The sequence below is a fragment of the Xyrauchen texanus genome, chromosome 17 (genome assembly GCF_025860055.1).
Source record: "Xyrauchen texanus isolate HMW12.3.18 chromosome 17, RBS_HiC_50CHRs, whole genome shotgun sequence".
NCBI lineage: Eukaryota > Metazoa > Chordata > Actinopteri > Cypriniformes > Catostomidae > Xyrauchen > Xyrauchen texanus.
The window spans coordinates 43,937,220-43,949,772 of NC_068292.1; the positions used below are offsets into that span (position 1 = coordinate 43,937,220).

General features: G+C 38.0%; 1 protein-coding gene across 1 annotated transcript in view; it reads left to right on the top strand.

Moving 5' to 3' along the window:
* nkd2b (NKD inhibitor of WNT signaling pathway 2b) overlaps positions 1-12,553 on the top strand; it is a 61,989-nt gene that overhangs the window by 44,192 nt on the left and 5,244 nt on the right. Inside the window, exons 6-7 of the mRNA XM_052146805.1 lie at positions 11,505-11,600; positions 11,947-12,097. Of these exons, the coding sequence (XP_052002765.1) occupies positions 11,505-11,600; positions 11,947-12,097 (247 nt within the window). The remainder of the gene's footprint in view (positions 1-11,504; positions 11,601-11,946; positions 12,098-12,553) is intronic.

Sequence of the window (12,553 nt, forward strand, 5' to 3'; positions counted from 1 at the left end):
GCGACCGTAATATTTATGTTAAATAATATATTACCTTTGCATGCATAATATTTTAACAAGTTATTAGTAGAACAGTGAAGTGTTGTGAAAATGAGTTTGCAGTTGGTTTGTTGTTATCTGTATATAGAGTTCATCCGTACAGATTCATCCTTTCTCATTTTCTAATGACCCATAAAATACAACAAAATTATCTACTTCAGCATGTTTCAGAGATTAATGTTTCGCACACAGAAATTAAATGTTTAATTTAGAATTTAATATTTTTGCATTGATGTTTTTTGTTCTTAAATGTGGGAAAAAATGTACTTAACATATAAATGCCACTTTTAAAAACACTAAGAAAACTAATGAACAGAAGAAAAAGGCATCACGTCATTGACCCACTGATGAATCAGTTCATTTGTATGGTTCATTTAAAGGAATCAGTGAACAAAATTGATTCACCAATTGTTTAATGTCACAATGTATTAAAATGAAAGAATCATCCAAATGAACTGATTCATTATAATGAATCAGACGTCGCAGTGCTACTTGAGAGAGTACGTTTGAGGCAAATTGAGGAAATTTTTGTCCTGAAATTTAAGTACTCCAAGTGCATATGCCTGACTACAATAAATGCAGTGCTGACGTTATAAAATATTCAGTAAGAGTGATATTCAGTAAGAGTGATATTCAGTAAGAGGGATATATACAGTAAGGGTGATATTCAGTAAGAGTGATATACAGTAAGAGGGATATTCAGTAAGAGGGATATATACAGTAAGAGGGATATACAGTAAGAGGGATGTACAGTAAGAGTGATATTCAGTAAGAGGGATATTCAGTAAGAGGGATATATACAGTAAGAGGGATATACAGTAAGAGGGATGTACAGTAAGAGTGATATACAGTAAGAGGGATATTCAGTAAGAGGGATATATACAGTAAGAGTGATATTCAGTAAGAGGGATATATACAGTAAGGGTGATATTCAGTAAGAGGGATATTCAGTAAGGGTGATATTCAGTAAGAGGGATATTCAGTAAGAGTGATATTCAGTAAGAGGGATATATACAGTAAGGGTGATATTCAGTAAGAGTGATATTCAGTAAGAGGGATATTCAGTAAGAGTGATATTCAGTAAGAGGGATATATACAGTAAGGGTGATATTCAGTAAGAGTGATATTCAGTAAGAGGGATATTCAGTAAGAGGGATATACAGTAAGAGTGATATTCAGTAAGAGGGATATACAGTAAGAGGGATATACAGTAAGAGGGATATTCAGTAAGAGGGATATATACAGTAAGAGGGATATTCAGTAAGAGGGATATACAGTAAGAGGGATATATACAGTAAGAGTGATATACAGTAAGAGGGATATACAGTAAGAGGGATATTCAGTAAGAGGGATATATACAGTAAGAGTGATATTCAGTAAGAGGGATATATACAGTAAGGGTGATATTCAGTAAGAGGGATATTCAGTAAGGGTGATATTCAGTAAGAGGGATATTCAGTAAGAGGGATATTCAGTAAGAGGGATATACAGTAAGGGTGATATTCAGTAAGAGGGATATTCAGTAAGAGGGATATTCAGTAAGAGGGATGTACAGTAAGAGTGATATTCAGTAAGAGGGATATACAGTAAGGGTGATATTCAGTAAGAGGGATATTCAGTAAGAGGGATATACAGTAAGGGTGATATTCAGTAAGAGGGATATTCAGTAAGAGGGATATTCAGTAAGAGGGATATACAGTAAGGGTGATATTCAGTAAGAGGGATATACAGTAAGAGGGATATACAGTAAGAGTGATATTCAGTAAGAGGGATATACAGTAAGAGTGATATTCAGTAAGAGGGATATTCAGTAAGAGGGATGTACAGTAAGAGGGATATTCAGTAAGAGGGATATTCAGTAAGAGGGATATTCAGTAAGGGTGATATTCAGTAAGAGGGATATTCAGTAAGAGGGATATACAGTAAGAGGGATATTCAGTAAGAGGGATATACAGTAAGAGGGATATTCAGTAAGAGGGATATACAGTAAGGGTGATATTCAGTAAGAGGGATATTCAGTAAGAGGGATATACAGTAAGAGTGATATTCAGTAAGAGGGATATACAGTAAGAGGGATATTCAGTAAGAGGGATATACAGTAAGAGTGATATTCAGTAAGAGGGATATACAGTAAGAGGGATATACAGTAAGAGGGATATTCAGTAAGAGGGATATTCAGTAAGAGGGATGTACAGTAAGAGTGATATTCAGTAAGAGGGATATTCAGTAAGAGGGATATTCAGTAAGGGTGATATTCAGTAAGAGGGATATTCAGTAAGAGGGATATACAGTAAGAGGGATATTCAGTAAGAGGGATATACAGTAAGAGGGATATTCAGTAAGAGGGATATACAGTAAGGGTGATATTCAGTAAGAGGGATATTCAGTAAGAGGGATATACAGTAAGAGTGATATTCAGTAAGAGGGATATACAGTAAGAGGGATATACAGTAAGAGGGATATACAGTAAGAGGGATATACAGTAAGAGGGATATTCAGTAAGAGGGATATTCAGTAAAAGGGATATACAGTAAGAGTGATATTCAGTAAGAGGGATATACAGTAAGGGTGATATTCAGTAAGAGGGATATACAGTAAGAGTGATATTCAGTAAGAGTGATATACAGTAAGAGGGATATACAGTAAGGGTGATATTCAGTAAAAGGGATATACAGTAAGAGTGATATTCAGTAAGAGGGATATTCAGTAAGAGGGATATACAGTAAGGGTGATATTCAGTAAGAGGGATATTCAGTAAGAGGGATATTCAGTAAGAGGGATATACAGTAAGGGTGATATTCAGTAAGAGGGATATACAGTAAGGGTGATATTCAGTAAGAGTGATATTCAGTAAGAGGGATATACAGTAAGTGATATTCAGTAAGAGGGATATTCAGTAAGAGGGATATACAGTAAGAGTGATATTCAGTAAGAGGGATATACAGTAAGGGTGATATTCAGTAAGAGGGATATACAGTAAGAGTGATATTCAGTAAGAGGGATATTCAGTAAGAGGGATATTCAGTAAGAGGGATATACAGTAAGAGTGATATTCAGTAAGAGGGATATACAGTAAGAGTGATATTCAGTAAGAGGGATATACAGTAAGAGTGATATTCAGTAAGAGGGATATTCAGTAAGAGGGATATACAGTAAGAGTGATATTCAGTAAGAGGGATATTCAGTAAGAGGGATATACAGTAAGAGTGATATTCAGTAAGAGGGATATTCAGTAAGAGGATATTCAGTAAGAGGATATACAGTAAGAGTGATATTCAGTAAGAGGGATATTCAGTAAGAGGGATATTCAGTAAGAGGATATACAGTAAGAGTGATATTCAGTAAGAGGGATATTCAGTACGAGGGATATACAGTAAGAGGGATATACAGTAAGAGGGATATACAGTAAGAGTGATATTCAGTAAGAGTGATATTCAGTAAGAGGGATATACAGTAAGAGTGATATTCAGTAAGAGGGATATTCAGTAAGAGGGATATACAGTACGAGGGATATACAGTACGAGGGATATTCAGTAAGAGTGATATTCAGTAAGAGGGATATACAGTTAGAGTGATATTCAGTAAGAGGGATATTCAGTAAGAGTGATATACAGTAAGAGGGATATTCAGTAAGAGGGATATTCAGTACGAGGGATATTCAGTAAGAGGGATATACAGTACGAGGGATATACAGTAAGAGTGATATTCAGTAAGAGGGATATTCAGTAAGAGTGATATTCAGTAAGAGGGATATACAGTAAGAGTGATATTCAGTAAGAGGGATATACAGTAAGAGTGATATTCAGTAAGAGGGATATACAGTAAGAGTGATATTCAGTAAGAGGATATTCAGTAAGAGGGATATACAGTAAGAGTGATATTCAGTAAGAGGATATACAGTAAGAGTGATATTCAGTAAGAGGGATATACAGTACGAGGGATATACAGTAAGAGTGATATTCAGTAAGAGGAATATTCAGTAAGAGGGATATTCAGTAAAAGGGATATACAGTAAGAGTGATATTCAGTAAGAGGGATATACAGTAAGGGTGATATTCAGTAAGAGGGATATACAGTAAGAGTGATATTCAGTAAGAGTGATATTCAGTAAGAGGATATACAGTAAGAGGTGATATTCAGTAAGAGGGATATACAGTAAGAGTGATATTCAGTAAGAGGATATTCAGTAAGAGGGATATACAGTAAGGGTGATATTCAGTAAGAGGGATATTCAGTAAGAGTGATATTCAGTAAGAGGGATATTCAGTAAGAGGGATATACAGTAAGGGTGATATTCAGTAAGAGTGATATTCAGTAAGAGGGATATTCAGTAAGAGGGATATACAGTAAGGGTGATATTCAGTAAGAGGGATATTCAGTAAGAGTGATATTCAGTAAGAGGGATATTCAGTAAGAGGGATATACAGTAAGGGTGATATTCAGTAAGAGGGATATACAGTAAGGGTGATATTCAGTAAGAGGGATATTCAGTAAGAGTGATATTCAGTAAGAGGGATATACAGTAAGGGTGATATTCAGTAAGAGGGATATTCAGTAAGAGGGATATACAGTAAGGGTGATATTCAGTAAGAGGGATATACAGTAAGAGTGATATACAGTAAGAGGGATATACAGTAAGAGGGATATTCAGTAAGAGGGATATTCAGTAAAAGGGATATTCAGTAAGAGGGATATTCAGTAAGGGGGATATACAGTAAGGGTGATATTCAGTAAGAGGGATATACAGTAAGAGTGATATTCAGTAAGAGGGATATACAGTAAGGGTGATATTCAGTAAGAGGGATATTCAGTAAGAGGGATATACAGTAAGAGTGATATTCAGTAAGAGGGATATACAGTAAGGGTGATATTCAGTAAGAGTGATGTACAGTAAGAGGGATGTACAGTAAGAGGGATGTACAGTAAGAGGGATATACAGTAAGAGTGATATTCAGTAAGAGGGATATACAGTAAGGGTGATATTCAGTAAGAGGGATATACAGTAAGGGTGATATTCAGTAAGAGGGATATACAGTAAGGGTGATATTCAGTAAGAGGGATATTCAGTAAGAGGGATGTTCAGTAAGAGGGATGTACAGTAAGAGGGATATTCAGTAAGAGGGATATTCAGTAAGGGGGATGTACAGTAAGGGGGATGTACAGTAAGGGGGATGTACAGTAAGGGTGATATACAGTAAGAGGGATGTACAGTAAGAGGGATATTCAGTAAGAGGGATGTACAGTAAGGGTGATATTCAGTAAGAGGGATATTCAGTAAGAGGGATGTACAGTAAGAGGGATATACAGTAAGGGTGATATTCAGTAAGAGGGATGTACAGTAAGGGTGATATTCAGTAAGAGGGATATTCAGTAAGAGGGATATACAGTAAGGGTGATATACAGTAAGGGTGATATTCAGTAAGAGGGATGTACAGTAAGAGGGATATACAGTAAGGGTGATATTCAGTAAGAGGGATATACAGTAAGAGGGATATACAGAAAGGGTGATGTACAGTAAGAGGGATGTACAGTAAGGTGATATTCAGTAAGAGGGATGTACAGTAAGAGGGATGTACAGTAAGGGGATATACAGTAAGGGAGATATTCAGTAAGAGGGATATACAGTAAGGGTGATATTCAGTAAGAGGGATATACAGTAAGAGGGATATACAGTAAGGGTGATATACAGTAAGAGTGATATTCAGTAAGGGTGATATTCAGTAAGAGGGATATTCAGTAAGAGGGATATACAGTAAGAGTGATATACAGTAAGAGGGATATACAGTAAGGGTGATATTCAGTAAGAGGGATATTCAGTAAGAGGGATATACAGTAAGAGGGATATACAGTAAGGGTGATATTCAGTAAGAGGGATGTACAGTAAGAGGGATATACAGTAAGAGGGATATTCAGTAAGTGATATACAGTAAGGGTGATATACAGTAAGGGGGATGTACAGTAAGGGGGATGTACAGTAAGAGGGATATTCAGTAAGAGGGATATTCAGTAAGAGTGATATACAGTAAGGGTGATATTCAGTAAGAGGGATGTACAGTAAGAGGGATGTACAGTAAGAGGGATGTACAGTAAGGGTGATATTCAGTAAGAGGGATGTACAGTAAGAGGGATGTACAGTAAGGGTGATATTCAGTAAGAGGGATGTACAGTAAGAGGGATGTACAGTAAGGGTGATGTACAGTAAGGGTGATATTCAGTAAGAGGGATGTACAGTAAGAGGGATGTACAGTAAGAGTGATATTCAGTAAGAGGGATATTCAGTAAGAGGGATATACAGTAAGAGGGATATACAGTAAGAGTGATATTCAGTAAGAGGGATATACAGTAAGAGGGATATACAGTAAGGGTGATATTCAGTAAGAGGGATATTCAGTAAGAGGGATATTCAGTAAGAGTGATATTCAGTAAGAGGGATGTACAGTAAGAGGGATATTCAGTAAGAGTGATATTCAGTAAGAGTGATATACAGTAAGGGTGATATTCAGTAAGAGGGATATTCAGTAAGAGGGATGTACAGTAAGAGGGATATTCAGTAAGAGTGATATTCAGTAAGAGTGATATACAGTAAGGGTGATATTCAGTAAGAGGGATGTACAGTAAGAGGGATGTACAGTAAGGGTGATATTCAGTAAGAGGGATGTACAGTAAGAGGGATGTACAGTAAGTGGGATGTACAGTAAGAGGGATGTACAGTAAGGGTGATGTACAGTAAGGGTGATATTCAGTAAGAGGGATGTACAGTAAGAGGGATGTACAGTAAGAGGGATGTACAGTAAGAGGGATATTCAGTAAAAGGGATATACAGTAAGAGGGATATACAGTAAGGGTGATATACAGTAAGAGGGATATTCAGTAAGAGGGATATTCAGTAAGAGGGATATACAGTAAGGGTGATATTCAGTAAGAGGGATATACAGTAAGAGGGATATACAGTAAGAGTGATATACAGTAAGAGTGATATTCAGTAAGAGGGATATACAGTAAGGGTGATATTCAGTAAGAGTGATATTCAGTAAGAGGGATATTCAGTAAGAGGGATATACAGTAAGGGTGATGTTCAGTAAGAGGGATGTTCAGTAAGAGGGATATACAGTAAGGGTGATATTCAGTAAGAGTGATATTCAGTAAGGGGGATATTCAGTAAGAGGGATATACAGTAAGGGTGATATTCAGTAAGAGTGATATTCAGTAAGAGGGATATTCAGTAAGAGGGATATACAGTAAGGGTGATATTCAGTAAGAGGGATATACAGTAAGAGTGATATTCAGTAAGAGTGATATTCAGTAAGAGGGATATACAGTAAGGGTGATATTCAGTAAGAGTGATATTCAGTAAGAGGGATATTCAGTAAGAGGGATATACAGTAAGAGTGATATTCAGTAAGAGTGATATTCAGTAAGAGGGATATACAGTAAGGGTGATATTCAGTAAAAGGGATATACAGTAAGAGTGATATTCAGTAAGAGGGATATTCAGTAAGAGGGATATACAGTAAGAGGGATGTTCAGTAAGAGTGATATACAGTAAGGGTGATGTTCAGTAAGAGGGATGTACAGTAAGAGGGATGTACAGTAAGAGGGGTGATATTCAGTAAGAGGGATGTACAGTAAGAGGGATGTACAGTAAGGGTGATGTACAGTAAGGGTGATATTCAGTAAGAGGGATGTACAGTAAGAGTGATATTCAGTAAGAGGGATATTCAGTAAGAGGGATATTCAGTAAAAGGGATATACAGTAAGAGGGATATACAGTAAGAGGGATATTCAGTAAGAGGGATGTACAGTAAGGGTGATATTCAGTAAGAGGGATATTCAGTAAGAGGGATATTCAGTAAAAGGGATATACAGTAAGAGGGATATTCAGTAAGAGGGATGTACAGTAAGGGTGATGTACAGTAAGAGGGATATTCAGTAAGAGGGATGTACAGTAAGGGTGATGTACAGTAAGAGTGATGTACAGTAAGAGTGATATACAGTAAGAGGGATATTCAGTAAGAGGGATGTACAGTAAGAGTGATATTCAGTAAGAGGGATATTCAGTAAGAGGGATATTCAGTAAAAGGGATATACAGTAAGAGGGATATTCAGTAAGAGGGATATACAGTAAGAGGGATATTCAGTAAGAGGGATGTACAGTAAGGGTGATGTACAGTAAGAGGGATATTCAGTAAAAGGGATATACAGTAAGAGGGATATTCAGTAAGAGGGATATACAGTAAAAGGGATATACAGTAAGAGGGATATTCAGTAAGAGGGATATACAGTAAGGGTGATGTACAGTAAGAGGGATATACAGTAAGAGGGATATTCAGTAAGGGTGATGTACAGTAAGAGTGATATACAGTAAGAGGGATATTCAGTAAGAGGGATATATACAGTAAGAGGGATGTACAGTAAGAGTGATATTCAGTAAAAGGGATATACAGTAAAAGGGATATACAGTAAGAGGGATATTCAGTAAAAGGGATATACAGTAAGAGGGATGTACAGTAAGAGGGATATTCAGTAAGAGGGATATACAGTAAAAGGGATATACAGTAAGAGGGATATTCAGTAAAAGGGATATACAGTAAGAGGGATATTCAGTAAAAGGGATATACAGTAAGAGGGATATTCAGTAAGAGGGATATACAGTAAAAGGGATATACAGTAAGAGGGATATTCAGTAAGAGGGATATACAGTAAGAGGGATATACAGTAAGAGGGATATACAGTAAAAGGGATATACAGTAAGAGGGATATTCAGTAAAAGGGATATACAGTAAGAGGGATATTCAGTAAGAGGGATATACAGTAAAAGGGATATACAGTAAGAGGGATATTCAGTAAGAGGGATATACAGTAAGGGTGATGTACAGTAAGAGGGATATACAGTAAGAGGGATATTCAGTAAGAGGGATGTACAGTAAGGGTGATGTACAGTAAGAGTGATATACAGTAAGAGGGATATTCAGTAAGAGGGATATACAGTAAGAGGGATGTACAGTAAGAGGGATATTCAGTAAGAGGGATGTACAGTAAGAGGGATGTACAGTAAGAGGGATATTCAGTAAGAGGGATGTACAGTAAGAGTGATATTCAGTAAGAGGGATATACAGTAAGGGTGATATTCAGTAAGAGGGATATTCAGTAAAAGGGATATTCAGTAAGGGTGATGTACAGTAAGGGTGATATTCAGTAAGAGGGATATTCAGTAAGAGGGATATTCAGTAAGAGGGATGTACAGTAAGAGTGATATACAGTAAGGGTGATATTCAGTAAGAGGGATGTACAGTAAGAGTGATATACAGTAAGGGTGATGTACAGTAAGGGTGATATTCAGTAAGAGGGATATTCAGTAAGAGGGATATACAGTAAGAGGGATATTCAGTAAGGGTGATGTACAGTAAGGGTGATATTCAGTAAGAGGGATATTCAGTAAGAGGGATATTCAGTAAGAGGGATGTACAGTAAGAGTGATATACAGTAAGGGTGATATTCAGTAAGAGGGATGTACAGTAAGAGTGATATACAGTAAGAGGGATATACAGTAAGGGTGATATTCAGTAAGAGTGATATACAGTAAGAGGGATATTCAGTAAGAGGGATATACAGTAAGGGTGATATTCAGTAAGAGTGATATACAGTAAGAGGGATATACAGTAAGGGTGATATTCAGTAAGAGTGATATACAGTAAGGGTGATATTCAGTAAGAGTGATGTACAGTAAGAGGGATATTCAGTAAGAGGGATATACAGTAAGGGTGATATTCAGTAAGAGTGATATACAGTAAGAGGGATATTCAGTAAGAGGGATATACAGTAAGAGGGATATTCAGTAAGGGTGATGTACAGTAAGGGTGATATTCAGTAAGAGGGATATTCAGTAAGGGTGATATACAGTAAGAGTGATGTTCAGTAAGAGGGATATTCAGTAAGAGGGATGTACAGTAAGAGTGATATACAGTAAGGGTGATATTCAGTAAGAGGGATGTACAGTAAGAGTGATATACAGTAAGAGGGATATACAGTAAGAGGGATATACAGTAAGAGGGATGGGATGTACAGTAAGAGGGATGGGATGTACAGTAAGAGGGATATACAGTAAGAGGGATGGGATGTACAGTAAGAGGGATGGGATGTACAGTAAGAGGGATGGGATGTACAGTAAGAGGGATGTACAGTAAGAGGGATGTACAGTAGCTGTAGATATTTGAGTGCATTGCCAAAGGCTTCTGCGGTGAGGTCACTGGTATATCCTGCATGTCGTAAACGAGTTTGCTCGGACTGTCATCGCCTATAGACGCCTGCAGCATCGCTGTCAGTCATGCCAAACATGTAGTCGTCCAATTAGAAGCCTGTTACTTGACACCCCTGAATCACAGTTGTTGCCAAAAAGCTGTAACTGAGAAATGTGGTTAAAAACCTTTTTCCTGGAACAAGACGAAAGCACTCTGTATAATCCTCCCCAAAAATCGGAACAGGTCAAATGGCATTTTAAGAGCTCATCTGAAATGTAAAATCTGTACAGATTTTATTTTTTCTATGCCTTAAGAAACTGGCTGAGTATTCTCATGGTTCATTGGGTCATGCCATACTTGATGTTATACCCCCCCCGCTTTCTTAAAGGGACAGAGCACCCAAAATTTAAAATTCTCTCATTTATTCACCCTCATACCATTCCAGATGTGTGACTTTCTTTCTTCTGCTGAATGCAAATGAGCACTTTTGGAAGAATATATCAGTGCTGTAGGTCCATACAATGCAAGTGAATGGTGACCAGAACTTTGAAGCTCCAAAAATCACATAAATGTAGCATAAAAGTGATCTACAGTTTCTTTGTCCAGAACAATAATCTGCTCTGACCTGTATTGTGTTTTGTTTGTTTCTTGATGTGTAAAGCGACCTTGAGTTGTCAGAAAGGAACTATATAAAATAAACTTATAAGTATTAATATTATTATTATTATTATGATTATTATTACAGTGGTTTAAAGCACGTCTTCAGAAGTAGTATGATAGGTGTGTGTGAGAAACCGATCAATATTTAAGTACATTTTTACTATAAATCTCCACCTTGACAATATGCACGAAGAAAAAAAAACATGCATGGAAGTGAAAGTGAAAATGGAGATTTATAGTATTAAAGGACTTATATATTGATCTGTTTCTCACCCACACTTATCACTTTAGAAGACATAGATTAAAACACTGGAGTCATATGGATTATTTTACTGCTAACTTTGTGTGCTTTTTGGAGCTTCAAAGTTCTGGTCACCATTCACTTGCATTGTATGGACCTACAGAGCTGAAATATTCCTCTTAATAACTTAATTTGTGTAATGGCATGAATGTGTGCAAATGATGGGAGAATTTGGAATTTTGTGTGAACTATTCCTTTAATGCAATCCCACATGTGGCTCCTCCTGCTGGTCACGTGTGTAACTGCATGTTCTTATGATCTTCCAGGACCTCGAGTGTAACGTGTCGCTGGGTGATGACAACAGGCAGGAATGGGTCTTCACCCTCTATGATTTTGACAACAGTGGAAAGGTGACAAAAGAGGTAAAAATTTAGCAGAAATTGTTTTTTGCAGATAATCGATAGTTTCAAAATGCAACTATTGGCTCAGGTTAAATGTTAAAACCGATATATCGGTCTACCTCCACCCCAAAGTAATATTTTGACTATATTTATCATTTTGAAACTGCTTAAAACATCTGGTGTCAGTCAGATATGGCGCCCCTAAATGAATACACGCTGCATGTGCAAGATGTGTGAAACAGGCCTGATGAATTTGACACCGACTGCCTTGTAAACTAGCATGCTAATACATGTTGAGTCTGAAGTCGACACTCATCTCAATTAAAATGTATGAGAATGTTAAGTATGTGTACGTGTTGTTCGTCAGGACATGTCCAGTCTGATGCACACTATCTATGATGTGGTGGATGCGTCTGTCAATCATTCCTGTAACAGCAAACGAAAGACCCTTCGCGTCAAACTGATGGTTACACCTGAGCAAGGAGTTTGCAGGAGAGACCCGTCACACCTCAGGACAGGTGGGACTCTCACATGCGCACACACACGCGCGCACACACACGCTCACTCACTCACACACGCGCGCACACACACGCTCACTCACTCACACACACACGTGCGCACACACACACGCTCACTCACTCACACGCGCGCACACACACGCTCACTCACTCACACGCGCGCACACACGCCACTCACACGCCACCTCACGCTCACTCACTCACACGCACACACACGCCACTCACGCACACACGCACGCTCACTCACACGCCGCACACACGCCACTCACGCCGCACACACACGCTCACTCACTCACACACGCGCGCACACACACGCTCACTCACTCACACACGCGCGCACACACACGCTCACTCACTCACACGCGCGCACACACACGCTCACTCACTCACACACGCGCGCACACACACGCTCGCTCACTCACACACGTGCGCACACGCTCACTCACACACGTGCGC